The 24,305-nt window shown below is 38.6% G+C and overlaps 2 protein-coding genes across 9 annotated transcripts in view; one reads left to right on the top strand and one right to left on the bottom strand.

The window, feature by feature from the left end:
• Nucleotides 1-7,652, bottom strand: part of LOC143027791 (uncharacterized) — a 41,595-nt gene extending 33,943 nt beyond the window's left edge. Inside the window, exons 1-2 of one of the 3 annotated variants that reach the window (XM_076189355.1) lie at nucleotides 7,505-7,652; nucleotides 1,565-1,704 (exon numbers count right to left, since the gene is read on the bottom strand). In XM_076189355.1, the coding sequence (XP_076045470.1) occupies nucleotides 1,565-1,679 (115 nt within the window). In that variant the 5' untranslated portion in view covers nucleotides 1,680-1,704; nucleotides 7,505-7,652. Of the gene's footprint in view, nucleotides 1-764; nucleotides 844-1,564; nucleotides 1,705-7,460 lie in introns of those variants that run through there. The other 2 variants (XM_076189354.1, XM_076189356.1) reach the window with 2 other exon arrangements.
• Nucleotides 7,653-7,735: 83 nt separating this feature from the next.
• Nucleotides 7,736-23,517, top strand: LOC143027792 (histidine protein methyltransferase 1 homolog). Of its 6 annotated transcripts, none has more exons than XM_076189358.1 (9): nucleotides 7,736-7,887; nucleotides 10,085-10,152; nucleotides 10,347-10,489; nucleotides 11,224-11,338; nucleotides 12,816-12,894; nucleotides 14,722-14,803; nucleotides 20,868-21,172; nucleotides 23,240-23,355; nucleotides 23,457-23,517. In XM_076189358.1, the coding sequence occupies exons 1-9, from the start codon at nucleotides 7,811-7,813 to the stop codon at nucleotides 23,501-23,503; spliced, it is 1,032 nt and encodes a 343-aa protein (XP_076045473.1). In that variant the 5' UTR covers nucleotides 7,736-7,810; the 3' UTR covers nucleotides 23,504-23,517. The 6 variants fall into 6 exon arrangements, with proteins under 6 accessions (XP_076045473.1, XP_076045474.1, XP_076045475.1 ...); XM_076189359.1 differs by having other exon boundaries at nucleotides 7,876-7,935; XM_076189360.1 differs by having other exon boundaries at nucleotides 7,878-7,930.
• The last annotated feature ends 788 nt before the right edge of the window (nucleotides 23,518-24,305 follow it).

The following is a 24,305-nucleotide window of genomic DNA, read 5'->3' as shown; positions in this document are numbered from 1 at the left end:
TAACAAACATGAAAAAGAACTCACATGATCCCTATCTTGAAACCAAACAATCCCTCTGAAAACCCTTCATTGTACAGATGAATCTCATTACTATCCATAATATCCAAATTAATGGGAAGGCTGAAAGCAACAAGAATCAAATCAGAAATACCTATCTCCCGAAACCAACATGGATCCAAAGAATGTCATTCCAGCAGCATAGTGCTCACAAATATCACACAAGCTGGAGGAGGAGGAGGAGGAGGAGGAGGAGGAGGAAGAAGAAGAAGAAGAAGAAGAAGAAGAAGAAGAAGAAGAAGAAGAAGAAGAAGAAGAAGAAGAAGAAGAAGAAGAAGAAGAAGAAGAAGAAGAAGAAGAAGAAGAAGAAGAAGAAGAAGAAGAAGAAGAAGAAGAAGAAGAAGAAGAAGAAGAAGAAGAAGAAGAAGAAGAAGAAGAAGAAGAAGAAGAAGAAGAAGAAGAAGAAGAAGAAGAAGAAGAAGAAGAAGAAGAAGAAGAAGAAGAAGAAGAAGAAGAAGAAGAAGAAGAAGAAGAAGAAGAAGAAGAAGAAGAAGAAAGTCCCAACAAAAATTACAGTTACAGTAGCTATGAATATAAACAAAGCTGTTGACAACATCCCTAGACATACTCCACAAAGATCACTGGGACATAACAAGAATGGTTAACCAACTTCACTGCAGGAAAACAAATCAGAGCCACTCAAAACAATCAAATCTCAATAACAAAAAGGCTATACAATGGAGTAACTCACGATACAATACTTTCACCTTTACTGTTCAATATCTTCATGATCTCCCAACTCAAGAACCAGAACTAAACACCCGTGTTCTCTCATATGCAGATGACCTGATAATAATAACAGTGCAGTAAATACAAAATAACAGCAAATGACACCCAAATCTACTTGAGTAAATATAAACAAAGGTTTAATAATGACAACATGAAGGCCTAATAAAAAATAAAAAAAGGAGAATTGTCTTTTCATATGGAGAGAGAGAGAGAGAGAGAGAGAGAGAGAGAGAGAGAGAGAGAGAGAGAGAGAGAGAGAGAACAGTAAGGTTTTTCATAGTTCACAGAGAAATATCAGCCCCTGAAACCTTACAACTATGTATACACATATAACTTTTTACTTGGTTATGCAGTTATACTTTAATATTTCATATACATATACCAACGGCATTTTCTCCATTACAAGAGAAGTAGCCAAAGTCAAAGGCAATCCACTCCCAACCATTTCATCCCCACATACTTCACTCCTATTCATCACCGACCCCTCCCTCTTTTCTTGGCTCCTCCTGGATAATGGGTCATCCCTGCATCTCACCCACAAAACTGGGTCAGAAGCAATATAGCAAGACATTAACATTTCAAGAGAAAATATAAAGTATCATGCAATTCTTAACGTTTTACCAAAATAAATGACAATGCCAATTCCCACCATAAAATTCTTAAATATTAGCATAGATTCTACATTTACAAGATTTATGTGTAAAAGATGAGTTGTTATCAACTAATTCATTCTCTGTTGCTGCATTTATATCTTTAACAAATTGGTGAATTAGCTTACCTTTTGAATTTATAATTGTAGCATTTTGTTTGACAGCAGCCTCGAGAGAGGGTGGAGGCAAGGAAAGTGCAACATCAGCAAAGTTCTTCAGAACACTTGCTGTGAGTGCTGTCATGGCTAACAGCTTCTGGGTATTTGACCTTGAAAAAGAAACAGAAATAAAGATAAACAAATAAAATAAACAAGAGAAACTGTCATAGTTTAATACATAGACCAAAACTTCTTTTCCCTCTTATAAACTAATCAACAAAAGCTTGGGCCAGGCAAACAATAGACAACACCTCCTTTGGATGTTGTGGCAAGGAAAGGAAAGTAGTTTTTCTGTGGATATTTTATTCCAAGAATCCTGGATTTGATCTCAAACTTCACCAGTGTTGATGCCCTTTCCCCATAAGCTGCGTTTAACCCCTTCCATACGGTGCCGCATACGTAGGCGGCATGAGGAGCAAGTGGATACGCGAGGCTGCCATATCGGCGTCTTGATTATATTTATTGTAGTTGCCCCTGCGTAATGACATACTCTCTAAACTGTCTTTAATCACAATTTCTACGGTTATTGAAATTCACGGGTGAAAGAGAGAACGATCGATATAAGCAGTGACTATATTTTATGATGCGAGTATTATTATGACACGCATGGCTGGCAGCTAATGCTGCCCGCGAGATTTAAGGCCCGTACTGAAGAGGTTAACCTCTTTCATACATTAACGCTTACATAGGTGTCATGAGGCACAAATGAGTATGCCGGCACTGGTGTCTTGATTACATTTATTTTGTAGTTGTAGCTGAGCGACCCCCAAATCCTGATCGCATTTTCTGTGTTTATTATTATCCGAGTGAAAGAGAATGAGTCAGTCAGCAGGGGCTTTATATTTTATGATGTGAGTATTGTGATGCATCATCATGGATCAGGTATCCGATCCTGCGTACAAGAATTTGACTCATACTGAAGAGAAGACTTATTAAATTCGGATAGGAGAAAAACAAGGGGACATGAAAAGAAACTCAAAAAGGACAGATATCTGAAGAAAGAAAGAAGGAAGAAAAAAAAAAAAAAAAAAAAAAAAAAATCCACATAGTGATGGATGTCTGGAACAAATTGGACAAACCAAGTGCTTGCAAACACCATACATGAATTTAAAAAAAAATTAGATGTGAGATACAAAGACAGGTCACCACAAGCATAGCTCCCCTTCCCATAGAATACAACTTGGTAAATACATGGAATAACAGTACATACAGACACTTCACTAAACATGCAACTATTGCTTTCCTTAATCTTATAGGGTAAAATATGAGGGAACTTCCTTGGGTCTTTGAGGCCTGCTGCTACTAGACCTCTTTTTCTGGGTTGGTGTGGTGTAATACCCTTTCACCAGCTACCTTGCAGGGTAGTGTCTGACAACACGGCCACCAACTTTAACTTGATCAGCAGTTTTTTTTTTTTTTTTTTTTTTGCTTCCCTACCTCCTTTAGAGCAATAATCTAGGCAATAGTTACAGATGAGAACTGCTTCACCTTACCTGTAGTAAGCCTACAAACACAAGTGCATGAAAAACACAAGGGAGATAATGGCAGAGTCTGGAACAAGCATTTGGATAACCTGTCCTACCACAGCCAATCAAGCATTGAGCATCAGTTGGTTACTGACAGTGAGAAACAGAATGAGGCAGAAGGCCATACCATGTAGTCCACCCAATCTTATGGCTAAATCCAAACACCCCAACAATATCATTCCTGTTTGGACAAGTTTATTCCATCCTGGGTCCCCTAGCCCAAACTTTTACAAAAGATTACAAAGGATTACAAAAGCAGGGCATGCCAACAGGAGACCTTTTGGTCCATATCTAGGTTGGATGTGAAAAAATAAATCATAATAAATAAATAAATAAAAACTATAATATAATAATGTAAATAACAAATAAAATACATAAATAAAGGCATAGGTATAGTTAAATAATAAACAAGCAGGTAAATAGTAAATACTAATAAATTGACATAACTAATAATGAGAATCAAATAGACAAATGATAACAATACAAAAACAAATAATATATAATAAATGATAATCATTACAGCATCTTGCTTTGGTGTTTATCTAAATGATTTTTAAAGCTTCGGACTGAACTACATTGCACTGCCTCTGGAGGAAGTTTATTCCATTCATTACCTACACGGCTGGCAAAGTTGTTTCTACCCACTTCCAAATTGAATCTATTTGCGGACGGTTTGAGACCATTGTTTCTTGTCTGATTCTCATTGTTGAGTATTGTAAGGGGTGACCAAGTCAAGGCATATATCCATCCTACATCCATGCAAAAATGCATTTGTTGTCCTTTCCATTTTAGCTTCTTGTGGATGATCTCCCTGCCCTTCACCATACTATCTAGTCAGATGAAATGCAGGAAAACATAACATCTCCACAGCAGGGCCCGACATCTGAAGCCAGCTTACCACCATTCTTTTCTTACATGGCAACCCTCCCTCCTAATCCACTTGTGAAACATGCATAGCAGACAAGAAGAAATCCCATTAAGCCATACCATTTCATCATCCATTTACAACCACTCTTCATTCACAATTATCATTTGCACTCTCCCTTCCTTGCATTCATTGTCCCCTTCCCCTCTAAGTTTTTCAACCCACTTCTATTCCCACTCTTTCTTTTTTTTTTTTTGCTATTCTTTTCTACATCAATTTTTGTAAATATTTCAAAACTACTTCAGCATTCTTTGATCAACCCTATCTGCCAGCTAATTTCCCACTTCTGCTCTCTGCCTCATTTCTACATTTATCACTTTATCCAGGTTTGTAAGCCCCATTCTTCTTTAAATACTTGATCTCAAATACATTTAGGATCTTCCCTTACACTTCCTTCATATTTCAAGTCTCTATTCCACACAGTGCCATGGGCACACCCTCAAACAATCTTCACTTTGCATTCATCCCTAGATCCCTATTTCTCACATATTTCATTCCCCATTAGATATCTAAAACTTGGTTCTCCTCTCCTACAATTCACCTCACCTTCACTCCATTCCCTGATACATCTGCCCCATCAAAAAACTCTCCACTTTCTCTAGCCTTTCACCCTTAAGCTTATCTCCAACCCACTACCACCCTCACCCCTTCTGCATCTGATAGCTTTGTAAGCCCCACTCTTCTTTAAACAATTCATCTCAAATACATTTAGGTTCTTCCCATACATCTCCTTCAAATTTCAAGTCTGCTCCACACAGTCCCATGCACAGTTGGGCACTGACTCATACAATATATATATATATATTTTTTTTGCACTCTTTCAGAGATACCTATTTCTCACGATACTTTTCATTGGCTCCCAGACATTTACTTGCTTCCCTTACCCTAAAATTTACCTCAATTCCACTCCATTCCCTGATACATCTGCCCCAACAAACAGCCCTCCACTCTCTCCAGCCTCTCACCCTTAAGCTAATCTCCAACACACAACCACCCTCACCCTACTATATCTCACCACCTTACTTTGGCCCTTGTTTAATTTTACATTTCTCCTCTCAAATATCCTCCCAAAAAGTAACACTACAGTACTACCTCTCATTAACGGACTAAAAGGGGGGTAACGGTGTCTGTTGATGTGAATAATCCGTTGATTTGGAGTGGTTTTTGGGTGGCATAGTGATTGCATGCACTAAACAACAGTACCAAAAACACCGAAAACACAGCAAAAACACCGCAAACACAGCTAATTAACGTCCATTAATGAGAGGTCTCACTGTATTTCAGTTTATCCTCTGACTCAGCTACAAGAGGAGTGTCATCCACAAATAACTGGTTCACTTCCAACTTTCTTCCATTCTCACTACCCGACTCGTTTCCTATTCCTATACTCTTGCTAACTCCAAACCTCTGCCTAGCACATTTGTGTTCACCTCCCTTACCATCCCATCCATATCAATGAACAACCATGACATTTCAGAACCCTGGTACTGACCTAATTTCACCTCAAACCACTCACTCTCTCCATTCCCTACCTTCACACAAGCCAAAAGTCTCCTGTCAGCATGCCCCTCCACTACTTGTGGATCTTTTTTTTTTATTGTCCATACATTTCCAACACATACCCGGACCCTCTCTGTCAACCACATCATACGACCTTCTCTAAATATGGAAAAGAGAATTTGAATTTGATCGGGCATTTGAGAAGTATGGCATATGTTATGAGAATGGATAATGAGAAATTTAGAGGTGAAGCAGAGCAAAAGGAAAATGAAAGCTAAATGGGAAGATCAAAGAGTACCAAGATGGTTTGGGTATACAGAAGGAATGAGCAAGAATAGACTAGCAAAAATGAATTTGAAAAGCAGTAACAGAAAAGATGAACTTGAGAGAAAGACTTATAATGAAGTGGATAAACAGAATGGTGTACTGGATGCAAAAGAAATGTCTCATGCAAGGAAGAAAAAATACAAGAGAGGACTGATTACAGAATTATTGCAAATGGCAGGACAAATAGTGTAGCCTAAAGGAATGTTCTTCTTCCTTACTTTGTAAATCATTTTGAGTGAACAAGTAGTGAGGATCACTATAAAATGAAGTGGTAGAAGTAAACCAATTCCTGCTTTTGGGGTGTATTGTGGAATTGCTATGTCTTGTTACACTACCTTTAACCCTAACAGCATGACGGGAGGCAGGGATGATCTTTCATTCATGAGATATTAAGATGGGAAATGCAATAAATGAATAGTGGATTGGTGTGTCATGGGTATGTGACAGGTGTGTGGTGGGTCTATGCTTTGACTCAGCTAACCCTCTTACAAAAGATAAAAGGAACTCTGGTATGCATTATAATCAATGATTTGGAAGGAGAATAAATATATATATATAATGTCACGACCACCCCTAGAATATCTCAAAGAATTAGGACCTTGATACACCACGGTTTCACCTATAATATAATGACTCTTCTATTACTTGTCAAAACTTAGGAACCTGAGTGGTGTATCATTGAAAACCTTCGATACCACTTGGATGCACAGTTGGCCAAGAGACTAACCACCCACACCAAGATTACCAATCTCTAACTCAAACGGCTTACTACACTGGACCATGGAGAGAGGAAAGCTGGCTGGTCTCAATGGAGATCTATCTCGGCTGTTTCAATAACAGATGGAATACCAATTTCAAAAACTTCAAAGACTTAGGGATTCATAGCATTCCTAAACATGAAATTAATTTGCATTACAGCAACCTATAGTGGCTGCATACCTTACATGTAACAATGTAAAAAATCACCAATATGAAATGAGTTATAAAGGCTAAAGCAAAGATAGGTGCCTACTCTAATAATGCAAATGAATGGAATAGAACTTTCATTTGGAAAAGTTAAATCTAATCATGTTATAGTTTTCATGTTATACTAACTCTAATGCTATTCTTAAAAAAAGAAAAAAATACTACATAGTTCCAATGTCAGGGTTTGAGATATTTTGATTTCTGAAATTATTTTCCTGCAAATCATATGGTAAATTCTGGAGTCGGAATATAACTACTACTGGACACGCCCCTCATAACACATTTATCTTTATATGAAATAACCCACAGAATCACCACCTTTACCACTCCTATTTTATGACTATGTGCAAACATTTACCCTCAATTTACATCATGCATGGTTTGACAATCAATTTCATATTAAAGAATTCTAACAGTTACATGGTAACACCTGCTTCACTGTAATAAACCCATCACAATACAAAACATTCATACTCTTTCCAAAGAGGAACTTGGCATAGCAAGAATTATTTCAATATTGAAAAAGGCTACATATGTACATGACTGCTAGTAAAAATGAAATGTACAATATTAGTTTTGTTGTGATTCCACTGGAATGCCATGTCAGCTACAATTCACACACCTGTAACCTGGGTCTCCAAGTCTACAAGAATCTGCTAAACTCACGAGGATAAAAAGGTCGCATGCGTTGAACCTATTACACAATATAGTATCTGATCAATGCTTTAATTTACACGGCAACTTCCATAATGATCACATCACTCGAATATCGACTTAACTACTCCCACCCTAATCTTTGAGCCCGATGGTCCGATCACATGTAAACAAATTACATCAGTGAGAAGTTGAGAAGTTGCCTAATTTTATTTTTTATGTGATTTTACTCCTCAAAAGTTGTATGCATTTTTTCATTGTGATTGTCACAAATTAATTTTGTATGTACACAGTTTACCCATTATTACTTTATTTAAAATGATAATTTTCGTATCTGCACAAAATCTCAACACTGACAGATTGACAATCGAGCAGTTGTTTCCTGACTTGCGGCAGTAAGTCCCAAACTCTGTGCTAACGAAAGATTAGTTTATAAAAGTCCGGTATTTGTCCATTTTCATTATATTGATGGTCATAATATTTCACATTAACTGAAATTAGTATCCGTGAGAACTATGGTAAAGACCATATGTAAATCAAGAAAATATTGGTGAAATAACATAATGGAAGCGTGCATTTCATATATTACTACGTTCACTTTAGGGCACATGTTCGCACGTTTCGTTAGAGCAGAATGGTTAGTGAGGGTATCGATTCCATTTTAGTAGCTAATCGATTACAGATCCATTTCATACTGAACCTAGTTCAATCTATTGTAATCTAACCTAACCTATTCTAATCTAATATAAGAGGTGTGAAGAGTAACACCTTCAGGTATCCAGGACTTATTAGAAATTTAACCACTTCAGTACGAGTCAAATACAGTATTCGTGCGCGGCATCGGCTGCCATATGTACGATGCAACACACTACTCACATTTTAAAATATAAAATCACTGCAGTATTACTTTTCTCTTTTACTCTAATAATAAGCACATAAAACGTGGTCAAACCAGTGCCCAGAATCTGGGGGTAACTCATGTACAACTACAAAAAATATATAATCAAGACGCCAATGTCAGCATGCTCGGGTATCCACTCACGCCTGATCATGCCTACATAGGCTTCATTGTACTGAAGTGGTTTAATACAAGGTCCTGGAAATTTATAAATTTGAATGTTTTTTTCCTGTTTACTGTTGATGAAGTTCCAGGCTCCGCTCCACTGGCTACGCTGTGGTCCTCTGGGGTGTCATAGATATAGTGTCAACACTGATAATTATCCTTAATACACATATAAATAATGTCTTATGCTTTCATGAATAAGTGGGTCTTCAATGCTTTCTTAAAGGTTATCAAGGTATCACATTTCTTGACATTTCCAGTTAGATCTATATATATAATCATGGAGTAATCTTTTCAAATGCTCTAAAACCTATTTCCAAGTTAAGTCAGGACTCAAACAACCTGTGCTGCTGAACAGTGTGTCTCAGAGCCATAGTGGTATCAAGATGTAAGTCTAGCAGTAAATTCTTTATATACTTAGGTTTACCAAATCACACTGCTTGATGAGTCGGGACACAAATTTTGTAGATTCACATGGTTTGATTGGTAGCTAATGCAAGCAGCCAATGCAATTCATTGAGTACTGGTGTTATTCTTTCACGGGGAGGCAGGCCTTTAATGAGTAGCAGCTCGCTTCATTGCAGGAAGCAAGTAAATGTCTTGGGGGGATTGAAAAGTGTCACGAGAACTAGGCATCTGGGAATGGGTGCAAAGAGAAGGTTATATGAAGGAATGATTGTGCATATGACACTGTAGAGGACAGGAACTTGGAATTTAAGAGAGGCAGAAAGGTTTGAGATAAAGTGCCTGAGAAGTATGGTGGGGGTTACAAGGTTGGATAGAGTGAAAAATGAGGTGAGGAGGATAGCAGGAGTAGAAATTGAGCAGGCAGATTGGGTTGATGAAACGTTATTGGGATGGTTTCAGCCTTTTGTAAAGAATGAGCAAAAAGAGTGTGGGAAGTAGTGGTGGATGGAGTGAATTTGAGGGGATTACCAAAAATGAAATGGATGGATAGGAGTGAAAAGGGCTTTGAGCAAGAGGGGAATGTCTGTTGAGCATGGAAGGGAAAAGGCAGGGGATATTTGTTAATTGAGGATGGTTCTGTATGGATGATATTTTGATACAGCCTGAAAGGGTCTGTCCCTGTCTTCTCTATTTTCTGCATCAGGGGATGAGGAGGGAGGGCTGCCGTGTAAGTGAACTATTCCTAATGTGGATGTTCTCTGTCTTGCTGCATTGCTGCTGACCTTGGCAAATGACAGGAGACAGGGGTAGTCCTTCATCCAAGAGGAACTAAGATGAAAGGGAAGCAATGGGTGCTGGATGGGAGTAAAATGGGTGGGATTGGGTGTCTGCCTTGGCTGGCTACCTGCCATATAAAGGGGGGAGAGGCCCTTGGTCTGTAAGTAGATTATTATTATTATCATTGTTATCATTACTATCATGAGTATTATTATTATTGTCATTATTATAATTGTTATTATTATTTATGATGTTATTGTTATTATCATTATTGCTATTTAATATTTCATTGCCATTGTCATGATCATCATCATTGTTTATTAAGAATAAATTTTAATTCACAGATCTAGCTCAAAAGTAAAAGAAAAAATGTTCAAATTCAACTTTGCTGTAACTTCAGAAGCAGATAAAGGTAAATTTTGGATAGTTGCAGATATATGTTTTAAGAAGTAGTAATGTGCACTGAACATATTGTTTTATGTGGAAATCCATTGCTTTGCTGCAGAAAGTATAATTGTTTTAGTGTTTTATCATGTTGAAATTACGAATACACAATTATCTCATAGTAGAATCATTGTATAGAACTGGCTGGAATTTAAATTCCAGATGTATCCTCCAATGAGAAGAAGTTAATTGTAAGTGAGGAATCATCAAAATGTTGGTTTCCTGCCAAATGTCATTATCCAAGAGATTGGCATCAGGATATTGTAGATCGAGCCAAACCAGTCATTGTAGAGAAATGGAAGAAGGTATTTTCATCTTTCAGACTTTTGTTAAGCACCTATGATTCTATCACAAAATTATTTATACTTTGTTATAAAAAAAAAATTGATATACCATAATTATGTGGAAAGAATGAGTGAAGGACTAGCAGAGTGTGTAAGGCAGAGGAACTTGAGGGGAAGACTGAGAATGAGGTGGATGGATGGGGTGAAAAGGGCATTGGGTGGAAGAAGACTGTTGAGCAGGGAAGGGAGAGGATAAAAGGTAGGTGTGAGTGGAGGGTGGTGGTGAATTGATGAGGAATTGATGCAGACAAAAAGGATATCTTCTTATCTGTTCTAAATTTTTGAGTGGATGAGGGAGGGGGATGCTATGCAATGAACCAGTTGGACCCTGCTGGTGTATTGGGATAAGGATGACCATTCATCCACAAGGAGCTAAAATTGGAAGGACAGCAAACGTGTTTGTTGGATAAATGTAGGATGAATGAAAGATGGATTTATGGTTTGATTTGGCTACTCCCCCCCAATATTAGGGGAAGGTCCTTTTGGTAAATGTATGTTTATATTCATGTTTTTCATTGTATTGTATATATCTACAATAGTTGTAGAGAAATGTCAACTTAAACTTTGTATCCTGTTTGATAGAGGAGAGTTTAATATTTTGGAAGTAATATTTTGCCATTGATGACATTTTCTACGTTGATTTCATATATGTAAAAGAAGAGCATGAATTATTCTAATATAAATCCTATTTTTAGTTGAAGTATCTCACACTGGAAGATGTAGAAAATGAAATAAAAAAGGCTGGTGCATCACAAAACATTTCCCCTACCCTGTATGAGAACACAGACCTTGTTCCAGCTGTATATGAAGGTATGTTAGATGTAATGTGCTGCCTTTATTTGCTTAGATTTATCTAGTTGTATTTACCTAGTTGTATTTTGCGGGAAGGGGAGCTATGCTCATGGTGTCCCGCCTTTGTATCTCGCAGTGTCTAGTTTGCTTTTAAACTCATGAATGGTTTTTGCACATACTATTTCATTATCCAGTTTGATTAGTATAGTATTAATGTAATTACTTTGACCTGGTAGGTGTTGGTTGTGTTCACAATGACTATTACAACATCAACAGTAAGTAATCATATCACTCACTGCTCTATCAACAAACTGAAAGACAATACATTGCTGCATGCCAGACCCCCTGATATCCATCCCTCTGAGTCCTCTCACCCCTGAAAGGACAGTGTCCACCTGGCCAGACTGTGATGCAGACACCATCCTCTCCTTCTAAGCTATCAGAAGAGACTGGATGACCACATTGGAGACAACTGCCTAGGATGTAACACTTCACCCCATACTATACAACATATTATGGGAGACTGCATTGTACACAATCACGCACACCAACAACACAATATACATTCTGTAAAGGATTTGTGGGAAAACTCCATTCCAGCTGTGGCCAAACAGCCTTAGGAACAATGACAACAACAGTAAGAATGGGTTGATAGCTTATAATCAGGTGAGACAGTTGTCCTACTTGTACCAGTCAGTCAGTCAGTCAGCCAGTCCATTGCCCCTGGTCTTTCTTGTAGGAGACCCACAGCTCCCAGGTAGCTGGCAACATTCTTTGAGCATACCCATAAGTCACTTAGGGAAGGAATTTTGTATTGCTGTCTGGGGATTTTTAATGTGGGGCATTGTAGAATGAGGTACCATGTATCTTCTGTTCAGTGGTTGCATCTAGAGCAGTTTGATGTTATGGCCAGTCTTATCATGTGTTGGTACTGTTTTAATGGTGGATGGAGTCCTGAACACAGGTGTGCCAGTGTGGTTCTTACCTCATTTGAGAGGGATTTTTATGTTGCGCTGATATCTGTAATGGTTAAAATCATTGGTGCAATATGCTAGTGCTGCATTTAGGTGCTGTTACCTAATCAGTAAAATTGAGCTGATAACATGTTTCAGATTCCATTCACAACCGGACATTCTAATGCTCAACATTTCATATGCACCTCACATTGTCCATACAACCTTACCAAGCCAGATTAAACTAGCATGGTGAGGGACAGAGGTTGTATCATCCTTAGGATAGGCTTATGGTCCTGCAGTGGACTCTCAAGGCTGAACACGATCACTTTCACTTTGTGTTTTTATTACCTATATAGTTGATTGATTCCAGTTGCTTTTAAACTCAAGTGATCAATTTCTACTCAATTGTCCTTACTCAAAACATCTTAATTGTTTTACCTGATTTATATAAGAGTTATGAAGAGGTAGTAGTTGGTATAGAAGTGTGTAAAAATATGAATTACTGGAATGGTGTAATGGGATTATTCGTTATCCAACAGGTGGTCTAAAAATATGGGAATGTACCTGGGATCTTATGCTGCATCTAGATAAGAAAAAAATTAATTTTGATGGAATAAGGTAAGTCTTGGTATAAGACTACATTTTGTGAATTTGAAGTATGGGGTGGATGGGGAATGGGTGCATGCCTTGGCTGGCTACTTCTCATATAAAAGGAAAGAAGCCTTTTGGTATATAGATAGGTAGGTCTTACCTGTAGTTTCTAGTCTTCACTGAATTCTTTTATTTCATAATGCCACAGTACTAACCAGTAACATGCACAGACATTGCAAGGGGCAGGTGCTTTGGGCTGGAAATTGGGCACTTCACTCTTTTGTAGTATTTGTATTTGGCAACTATCCTGCAGTAGGGTGCAACACCATTTTCCACATTATAATTTCTGAATGGTAAGAAAATGGAAAAAGCCTGTGAGAAATAATTTTTCATTAATCTTTATATATGTTTGTGAAGGGCACTTTTGGGACACAGGGCAAAGGGGCAGGTGCTTGGGCACCCCCAGCATCCCCCCTCTGCACGGGCCCGATACTAACACCATGCAGGCAGTGAACATGCTTCTGAATTAACTCCTTCAACACTAATGTATTTTATGGATTTCCTTTTGGCTAATGTCAAATGATTTTATTAACATTACGGGACAGCACAATACTGAGTTGTGAATATCCCTTAGGACACAATGACACATTTTACAAATTGTTTTCTGATTAGTCACTCAACTTGCTCCACCAAATCCCTCTAGCACGAGACCCATGGCTCCTAGGTAACTGACAATACCCAACCAGATTGCTCCACAAGTCACAAGAGATATGGTGTTGCCTAGGTAAGATTAAAATACGGAAATGTTGGATGAGGTGTTTGGTGTCTTTTTTGTGTGGTGATTAGATCTGAGGCATATTACTCTTCTGGTCAGGCCTATTCTGTGATGGTATTGTTTCAGAATTGGATGGTGCCCTGAACACAGTCATGCTGCAATGAGTCCTCGTTATACGGTACATATGCGCTCCTGAAAACCTTATTGCAAATTGAAATTACTGTACAGTACACCAAACCCAAGTTTTGACTTACGGCAGACATACCTTCTCCCTGCTCTTTCCTCTTCAAAATATCTAATTTTACTTGCAAAACACGAGCGGATACCGTATCTGGGAGCATCATATTGACTCTGTTTTCAGAACTTGTTGACACACACACCTTCATTTGAAGGAGCAGCCCAAGTGAGCTGATACTGTCTCTGGACTGGGCCAAAGATTTCTCTTTATCAACTTCAGTTATATTTCTTCTACCTTTTCTTATAAGAAGAGCTGGTAACTGATGACTGCTCCCCTCCTGTGACATAGGAACTCTTGCACTAATATAAGTGAGACAACACTGTAAAGCTTCTTTCTAGAGAGATTTGCTGGAGGATTTGAAGACTGTTACCAGCCGTATCTATGAGTTTCTAGTCACTGAAACTTATGCAATGGGGGGACGGAGAGGGGGGGTCGCCGATTTAATGAAGCGGCCTTGCTGTGGATGTGCTGTGTCTTGCGACACTGCTTCTGACCCAGGGCAGTGGACAAGGTGCAGGGATGACCCGTCATTCAGGAGGTGCTAAAATAAGAGGGAGGGTGGAGGGGTGTGGAGTGTATTCAGGGATGGAATGGGTGGGAATGATTTTATGCCTTTTTCTTTTTGGCTACCCCCCTTGTAAGGGGGAAAAAGCCTTGGTATATGTATGTATGTATTATTGTCATAGTCTATCTATCTATATACCAAAGGCTGCTTCCCCCTTGCAAGGGAAGTAGCCAATGAGATTGTTATAGTACATTATTTAAGTGATAAATGAATGTAAATGGAAATTCTTATAAAACAAGGTATTCTGATACTTCATAATATAAGTTTCTTTCAAAGGGTGTTGGAGCTAGGGTGTGGTGCTGGACTGGTTGGCTTATATGCATCAATTCAAGGAGCACATGTCTTTCTGCAGGACTATGTAAGTAGTAGAAGGATCACTCTTCACTGTCTGCCAGCTAAGAAGTTAGTTAGTCATTTCTTCTTGTGAATATTTGTCTCTTATGATATTTTTTTATGGGAGTGGGTGCATGACTGCCTTTTGACTTGGCCACCCCCCATATAAGGGGGAAAAAGCCCTTGATATGTAGATAGATGACCTTTTTTATGGTATATATTCATAAAATATATACTGTATCTATTCTTTCTGGTGTTGTTTTCTTCTTAAATCCCTTTATCTCTTCTTATATCATCCAGAAGGTATCAAGAAAAGCGTGAGGGGGGGAGGGGTGATGAATGGTAGTGGAGTGGGTGGAGATGAAATGGGTGGGAGTGGAATTATGCCTTTTGACTTTGGCTACCTCCTCTGTAAAGTTGAAAAAGCCCTTGGTATATGTATTCACTTCGGATCTGCTGCAGTCTCTGTCGAGACAGCCAGACACCACCCTACCGCAGTGAGCTCAGAGCTCATTATTTGCCTATCTCTGGGTAGGGCTGAGACCACTCACACACCACACACCGGGACAGGAAGGTCACAATTCCTTGACTAACGTCCCGTACCTACTCACTGCTAGGTGAACAGGGGTTACACGTGAAAGGAGACAAACCCAACTTATCTCCGCCCGACCGGGGAATTGAACCCCAGTTCTCTGGCTTGTGAGGCCAGTGCTTTACCAATCCGCCACCAAGCCGTGTACATATGTATGTGTGTACATATGTATGTGATGTTTGAAAGGGAGGAGTGATTTTGATTTGGGAGTGTGGTGGGAAGTGTAGGGAATGATGAGGGGGTGAGAGCCAGAAGGAAGTGTTTTCAAGGTTAATGTGGTGAATGTGAAATTGGAATGGAAGATTTGGGTTTTTGTGAGTGCATATGGACTTGGTAGTGAGGAAAGTGAATAGGAAAGGGATTTTTTTTTATAGATTTAAACAAATGCTTAAAGAGTTTTGAGAGTAATATGAATGTAGTGGTGTTGGGGGATCTCACTGCTAGAGTAGTGGGTAAACCAATGAAGTTTTGGGTGCCTTGTAAGAGTCTTAGCTGAGAAATGATATTGGAGATGTGTTTGAAAAGGGCAGTGATGATAGCAAATTTATTATTTGATAAGAGAGACAAGCATACCTACACATTGGAAAGGGTGGTTGATAGGACTTTCGTGGACTATTAAGTGGTATCAAATGGAAGGATAGCAAAAGTTCTAGACATTCATGTTGTCACAGGAGAGAGTGTGGGAGTGTCAGATAATTTTTTGTTAGGAGGGCTATTGAGAAAGGGGGAAAAAGTGGATGAGGAGGAAAAGGGTGGGAGGTAGAGAGGTGCTGAGAGTTAACAGATTGAATGAAAAGGAAAAGGAATACCCAGAGAAACTGAGAAATGTATGGGAAGTGAAGAAAATGAGGGGAGGTGAGTCAGGTAGAGAGGAAAAGGTAAATAGTATTTACCTAGTTGTATTTACCTAGTTGTATTTTACGGGACGGGAGCTATGCTCGTTTTGACCCATTTTCGTATCTCTCCACGTCCATTTTTTTCTTGAAATCATGTATAGTTCTGGCATTCACTGTTTCACTGTTCAATTTGTTCCAGAGATCGATCACTCTGTGTGGGAAACTATTCTTTTTCAGGTCTCTTCTGTAACTGTCTTCCTTTAGTTTCTTTTCATGTCCTCTTGTTTCCCTCTTGTCCCATTTTAATAGGTCATCTCTATCAAGACCTTCCATCCCTTTCATAATTCTGAAAAGGGTCAACAAATCACCTCTTTCCCTTCTCTGCACCAATGTTGACAACTGTAATTTCTTCAATCTTTGTTCATATGTCAAGTATGTGGGCAGATGTTAATGGAGGTGAAGGTGGTAAGGAGAAGATGACACATTATTTTAGAGAGTTGTTGAATATGGAGGAGGTTAGGGATTGATTGATTGATTGTGGTAGTGGCAGGAGTAAGGGAAATGACTGTGATGGGAGAAGAAAATTACAGGGATATACTGTAGGTAAATATGAGATACAATGAACATTGAAAATGATGGGAGCCAGAAAGGCACCTGGATTGGATGGGTGTCATGTGGAGAGTGACAAAAGAAGGAACAGTTAAAGTGGATTAGATAGGTTGCTCAGAGTGTACTTAAGAGAGGAGTCTGTTGGAGGAGTGGATGTGTAGTTCTGCTCTGCAAAGGAAAAAGGGACAAATGTGATTGCAATAGTTTTAGTGACATCAGTTTGTTGAGTGTGGTTGGAAAGTCATATGGGAGGGTGTTAATTGAGAAGATTAGGAGAGGAACAGAGGGAATAATTGGTGAGGAGCAGTGTGGGTTTAGGAAAGGTAGAGGATGCTGGGATCAAATTTTGATGGTAAAACTGATTTGCAAGAAGTTTTTGGCAAAAGGTAAGGATGTTTTTTGGTCTTTATGGATTTAGAAAAGGCTTATGACAGGGTCAACAGGAAAGCTTTATGGTAGGTTTTACAGATATATGTAATAGGGGGTAATCTGTTAAGCTCTTCAATATGAATTGAATGCTCATGCACACATTAGGTTGCCTGATATACAATGATGCATCACAACATGACTGTTATAGAATACAAAGTAATAGCTGTTGTTCTTGTTCTCCTTCACCCTGAGTGTTTGTAACCACAGAAAATTTGACCAACCCTGTTCACAGAATATGGGGGTCAGTGAGCTACAACTACAAAATAAATATACTCAGGATGGCAATGCCAGCATTCTGGCATGCCCACACTTGAACACGGAAGAAGATTGTGAGTCACTACAGAGTGATCTCAATAAAGTATGGGAATGGAGTAGGAAGTGGGAGATGGAGTTCAATACCAAAAAGTGTAGTATAATGGAATTTTGAAAAAGCAAAAACAGAATAACAGGATCATATAAATTGGGAGAAGAAGAATAAAAAAAGTAGAAAATGAAAAGGACCTGGGAGTCATTATTATGAATAATATGTCACCTGAGAAACATATAAACAAGATTTTTGGAGAAATTTATAATTTAATAAGAACAATCAAAGTGGCATTTACATACCTGGATGAAGAAATGGTGAAGAAAATATTAATCACTTTGATAAGACCAAGATTGGAATATGCAGCAACGATGTGGTCACCAAATACAAAAAAAATGTATAACAAAATTTGAAAGAATACAAAGAGCAATTACAAAATTGGCACCAACACTCTCAAAACTATCATATGAAGAGAGACTAGCAAAACTTGAGCCACAGACACTAGAGCAAAGAAGAGAGAGAGGAGATTTGATAACTATTTACAGAATCATGAAAGGCATAGAAATTATTGATAGAGAGGATCTAATAAAATGGGATGAAAGAAATATAAGAGGACACGGAAAGAAAATCAAGAAAGACAGCTATAGAAGAGATCTGAAAAAGAATAGCTTTCCTCACAGAGTAATAGACATATGGAACAAGTTAGATGAGAAAGTAGTGTGTGCAAAAACAATACATGAATTTTAAGATAGTTTAGATAAAATGAAATATAAAGATGGGACACCACGAGCATAGCTCCCCTTCCCGTAAAGTACAACCAGGTAAATACACAGAATGCTGGATATATGGAATAACTTAGATGGAAAAACAGCGTGTGCAAATACTATTCACATTTTAAGAATAAACTTGATGCTGAAAGATGCAAAGATGGGTCACCACGAGCATAGCTCCCTTCCCATATAATACATACATACATATACCAAAGGCTTTTTCCCCCTACACAGGGGGTAGCCAAAAATAAAGAGGCATAGAAACCACTCCCACCCATTCCATTTCCTAAATATTCCACTCCCCTCCACCCTCCTTCCTCTCTCTTATCTTGGCACCTCATGGATGACGGGTCATCCCTGCATCCTGTCCACTGCCCTGGGTCATAAGCAGTGTCACAAGACACAGCACATCCACAGCAAGGCCACTTCATAAATTTGGCGACCCCCCCTCTCCGTCCCCCCCATGCAGAAAAGGAGAAGATGGGGGAGAAATCTCTCCAGGCTGCGTCAATTTTTTTTCTCATACATACTTCCTCACCGTATAATACAACTAGGTAAATACAACTAAGTAAATACTTGTGCCTCATGACGCCTACATAGGTATCATTGTATTCTAGGGTTTAAAGGCAGCCAGGAGATTTTATGAGGGTAGTAAAGCTTGTGTTAAGATTGGGAATGGTAAGATTGAGTCCTTTGAGGTGAAGGTAAGGCTGTGGTAAGGTTGTGTTGCATTTGCATTGCAGTTCAACATATAGATGGGGTGGTATGGGAGGTAGAGGCGGGGGTGATGGGGCAAGGGACTGGAGATGGTTAGAGAGAGCAGAGGGAAGTTGTTTGCTGATGACATGGCTCTTGTTGCTGGGTCACATGGATGTCTGCAGCAGTTAGTGATGGAGTGTGGGAAGGTATGTGATAGGAGGAAGTTGAAAGTAAATGTGGGTAAAAGCAAGGTGATAGGATGTACAAGAGGTGAGGGTGGTGGTAAGCTGGGGGTAAGTTTTCAAGGAGAGAGGTCAGAGGAGGTAGATAGTTTTAAAGATTTAAGGTCATATGTAACAGGGAATGGAGTGGGGGTGAAGGAAAACTTAAGAGTGAGAAAAGATAGTGAATGTCTTAGGGGAATGAACAGTGTCATGAGAAACAGATATTTGGGTATGGATGCAAATAGAAGATTGTATGAAGGGGTGATTGTGGCCATGACACTATTGGGCAGAGACTTGGAATTTAAGGGAGCAGAAAGGAGAAATTTAAATATGTTTGAGATGAAGTGTCCGAGAAGTATGGTGGGGGTTACAAGGATGGTTAAAGTGAGAAATAAGGTGGTAAGGAAGAGAGCAGGGGTTGGAAAGAATGAGTGAAGAATGAGTGAAGAAAGATTAGCATAATGAATGGGGAAAACAGGTGGATGAAGTGAACTTGAGGGGAAGCCCAAGAATGAAACGGATGGATGGATGGGGTGGAGGGGGCTTTGTGTAAAAGGGTAATGCCTGTTGAGCAGGGAATGGAGAGGGTAAAGGATAGGTGTGAGTTGAGAATGGTTGTGAATGGAGTATAAATTGATGTGGCCCAAAGGGATTTCTTCTTGTCTTCTCTATTTTGACATGAGAGGACAAGGAGGTAGAGTCATCATGTGGCTTGCCCTGATGTGGGTGTGCTGTTTTTTGCTGCACTGTGTCTGACCTGGGCAAGGAGCTAAGACATAAGGGAAATGGATGATGGATGGGAATGGGATAGGTAGGGGTGGATGTATGCCTTGGATGGCTACCTCCCATATAACAGGAAGAAGCCAGGTGCGGATCCAGGAATGTTATTTGGGGGGGCCCCAAACTGATAACCGATACTTGAAACACGCTGATATTTCAACTCCAAGAATAATGCTGTTGGCTTGGAGATTGGTCCAGAAACCTAAGTCTGTTTTGTTTGTAATTGTATGTAAAATCATATATAATTCACAAATATAATACAAATAATAAATTCGCACTAAAAAGTGTTTATCCATGGAGAATCAAACTCGAGATGAGTGTAACATACTTGGGGCGTTGGTGGGGGGGCCCCCCCTTGTATCTGCACCTGGAAGAAGCATATTGATATGTAGATAGAATTTCCAGATTATTGTAATTTTGTTGTACAACCATGCATGATTGAAAATATCAGTCAAGATTTTATTGCATTTGGGCTGAAGTGTTTTAGGTGAAAATTTGAAATCTTGTCTGGGATTTCTGTGTGGACTTTTTTTTTCAGTTGTGGGTTTGGAACTGGATTTGGAGAAGTGCCTGTTACTGATGTTCTGATGTTAGATTGCTGTTCTAAGAAAAGCATTTTTCCTTAAATTGCTCTATTTGCCTCCTGAGTTGAGGATCAGTGAATATTTTAGTTTGTGTTGGTTTTTGTATTTCCTTATATTTGTACATTGTTTTCTATATATTGTATTTGTTTGCTTTTCCCAGTTTTCTTGCCTCATGTTGTTTATTTTTTCATATATTTGTGTACTTGTTTTATAACTTTTTTTTCATATTTTTTATGTGTTTTTTGTTTTTTTTTGTACACAGAATGAAGAAGTAATCAATTACATGACAATTCCTAATGCTATTTTGAACCTGAGTGGGGTCAAGCAAGCAGAGGAGAGGGTCCGTTTCTTCTCAGGAGACTGGGGATCCCTTTGTGAAGTACTTGAATCCAGCATTGCTACTCAGGAGGAGGAAGAACCCGCTTGGAAGAAGATGAAAGGGGAGAAATATTTTCCAGAAAAATTTAAGTTTGATCTTATATTGACATCAGAAACCATCTATAATCCTGATTCATATGGGAAGCTTTTAAAGATCTTCAAGAAAACCCTGAAGAGCGATGCCAAAGTGTATCCTTTATATTATGAAAACTATTTTGTAAGGGGAAAGTCTTTGGTATATGTATGTATGTGTGCCAAATTATTGTGCCTTATCATCTCAGGGGCAGTCAAATGCTTGTATATGAGAAGTAGAACTTTTGTTAGGATTGGGAAAGGTGAGAGTGAGTGATTTGAGGTGAAAAGGGGGCTGTAACAGTGTTATGTTATGTCACTATTGTTGTTTACTGTAGATATGGATGAGGTGGCATGGAAGGTGAATGAGAGGGTGATGGGCAGGAAGTGGAAGGAAGTAGAAGGTGAGCCAGTTGTTGTTTACTGATGATACTAAAATTGTGGTGGGGTCAGAGAAGTGTCTTTGGCAGTTAGTGGCAGATTTCAGGAAGGTATGTGATAGAAGGAAGTTGAAAGTAAATGTGGATAAAAGTAAGGTGATAAGATATTCAAGGTAAGTCTTAAAGGAGAGAGACTAGAGGAGGTGAATAGTATTAAGTATTTGGGGTCAAATGTAGCATCATCATATCTTATCATATCTTATTGCACCAAAACCATATTCATTGTAGAGCAGTGTCTTATGCTTCCTTAAGGTCTTTGTCAGAGCAGTGAGGACCCATTTCTTATTCCTGGAATTTGTGGCTCATTGTCTGTATTTCTCCATGGCGTTCAGGTCGGCTGTTATTTTTGTGGGCATTTCAGTGTTTGCTTACGTTTCGCCATTGGTGGTTGTTTCTCCTCCACTCTGTGCTGTTTATTATGTTTTGTTGGACTGTAAATAAGTGAAAATGTCCCAAAACCAGTGATTTTTTTTTAATCTGTTAGTGTGCATCCAAACATCTGACTTTTCCAAACATTCGATCTAGGGTAGGTCCCACCAAGGTCGGATAAAAGGAATTTTACTGTAGTAGACAAAATCCAGTGGTTGTATAAATTTCTGATTCCCCCCCCCCACTATATGATCACATATCAAGAACCCATCTTTACATTTTCGTAAGTCAAACATTAGATTACAGTACTTCTATTTCTTCACATATGCCTTTCCCATTGCCCATCATTACTTGTACAATTTTCTTTGATTTCTTTCTTTCATCGTTTCTCATTTTTTTTTTTTTTCAATATTCCTCTTTCCATCTTGCCACAACAAGGCTTTTATATTTGTCTACCACTTTTTATCAACATTTATGAGTATCTAATTTTAATTACCCACATCACTTCTTTCTCCATCTCTTCCTTTTTTTCTCTCATTTTGATCCATATTTCTTTAGATTGGGGATGTTCCCCTTTGTGTGTCTTCAACCACCCTTTCAGTCCTTCCTTGTTTAATCTGACATTTTCTTTTTTCTCCCTGGCCTTCTCACTGTTATATTTTTTGCAGTCTTCCAACTTAACTCTTTTATCCTTTAACTTTTATAATAATCTTTCAACTTCTTAAATTCTCTCTCTCTCTCTCTCTCTCTCTCTCTCTCTCTCTCTCTCTCTCTCTCTCTCTCTCTCTCTCTCTCTCTCTCTCTCTCTCTCTCTCTCTCTCTCTCTCTCTCTCTTTTAATTGTCATGTCACTTAATATGGTGGTTCTGTGGGACATGTATTGGAAGTGGGACTTATATCTGAACTGAGCTATCTCTGGCTCAATCAATTTTCACTTTTTTCCACCTTTTTTTCATGTAAGGAGAATTAACAATAAGCAAGACATACCCTTCTCCCTCATGGCAACTGATGATATAAAAACATCCCCATCCTCATACAGTGCAGTTCAAGGTTTCTTCTTGGTAAAGCATATTCAAAGGTTCCAAGGCCCATTTCTGGTAACATTTAATTGATCCTTACCTATCACCAACCTTAGCTGTCATTGCATTTTGTCATCCCTTGTTTTGGGCCCAATGAATATTTTTCATAATTTCATGATGGGATGAATTCTCATGTCTATATTCAATGGGATTGTATTCTTTTATCATCAGTCTAGGGAGCCATGGATTGGGCAAGAGAGACCTAGGGCAGTGGGTTGATTAATGATATCATCAGTTGTGATATTCAAGAAGACTATGAAGGTTGTAAAAGTTATGAGTTTCTTTAATAAGTGACAGATTCTTGGCTGCCAAAAGCTATTATTTTGGTGTGGGAGGAGGAACATACCAATTCAAGAAATTAATTGAGGAGGATGGAGTATTTGATGTCAAAAGTATCTGCACTAATGATGATGGTAAGTGAAGAAAGCCATTAAATTTTTCATGCAAATTAATTTTCATAACTTGAAAAATGAATGTTATTCTAAATTTGTAATGCCTCCATTTATTTTTGCAGGGGTCAGGCGAGAGATTCTGGAGTTAATGTTTAAACAGAGACAATAAAGCATATAATTTACTGTTATTTTTTTACTAATGCCACTTTGAACAAACTACCTTACCCTTATTGATGCAGAATGTTTCCTCAAACTGAATAAAGTGCAATGAAGGGTTGAGTCAAGATCAAGATATGTTCAAGTCTTTTGCTGCAGAGGGTGTTTCCTTCAGTTGAATAAAATTACCTGGGATAAGTGTTTGACACTTTTGAAAGGAATAGAAAGATATTTTGGAAGGAAGAGAAAAAGAGTTCAAAGTGAAGAGTTAGGTAAAGAGAGGAGGATAATGGAAACAGCTGAGCAGTTGTTAATGGAAGGAAAAAATGTGAGAAAGATGAGCAGAGTGTTTCAGTAAGTTGAATTTAGAAAAGGACAGGGATCATAGAATCATCGTGCTGGTTGAGGAGAATGAAAATGCTGTTACAAAAGAATAGGTACAAGTAGCACTGAAAGAAATGAGATTTGGAAAAAAGACGTAAATTGGATGGGCATAATAGAAAATGTGTGACAGAGGATGGAGTAGTAATAGAGTGGGTGGTGAGGTTATTCATTGTCTAAGAGGGAGTGTTCTGGTATATTGGATGAGTGCATGTGTAGTCTTGCAGTACAAAGGCAAGGGAGACATGAGTGAATATATTAGTTTTAGAAGGTTTAGTCTGTTGAATTTAAAGTGTATAAGCATATCTAAGCCACACAATAGTGCAGTGTGTGTGTGTGTGTGTGCACTTTTCAAGATTTAAAAAAAAAAAACTATGTTGAAAGATACAAAGACGGGTCACCACGAGCATAGCTCCCTTCCCGTATAATACAAC

Source organism: Oratosquilla oratoria, chromosome 8 (genome assembly GCF_046742065.1).
Source record: "Oratosquilla oratoria isolate Oo_2021 chromosome 8, ASM4674206v1, whole genome shotgun sequence".
NCBI lineage: Eukaryota > Metazoa > Arthropoda > Malacostraca > Stomatopoda > Squillidae > Oratosquilla > Oratosquilla oratoria.
The sequence above is the reverse complement of the archived record's forward strand: the minus strand, read 5'-3'. Positions and strand labels throughout refer to the sequence as shown.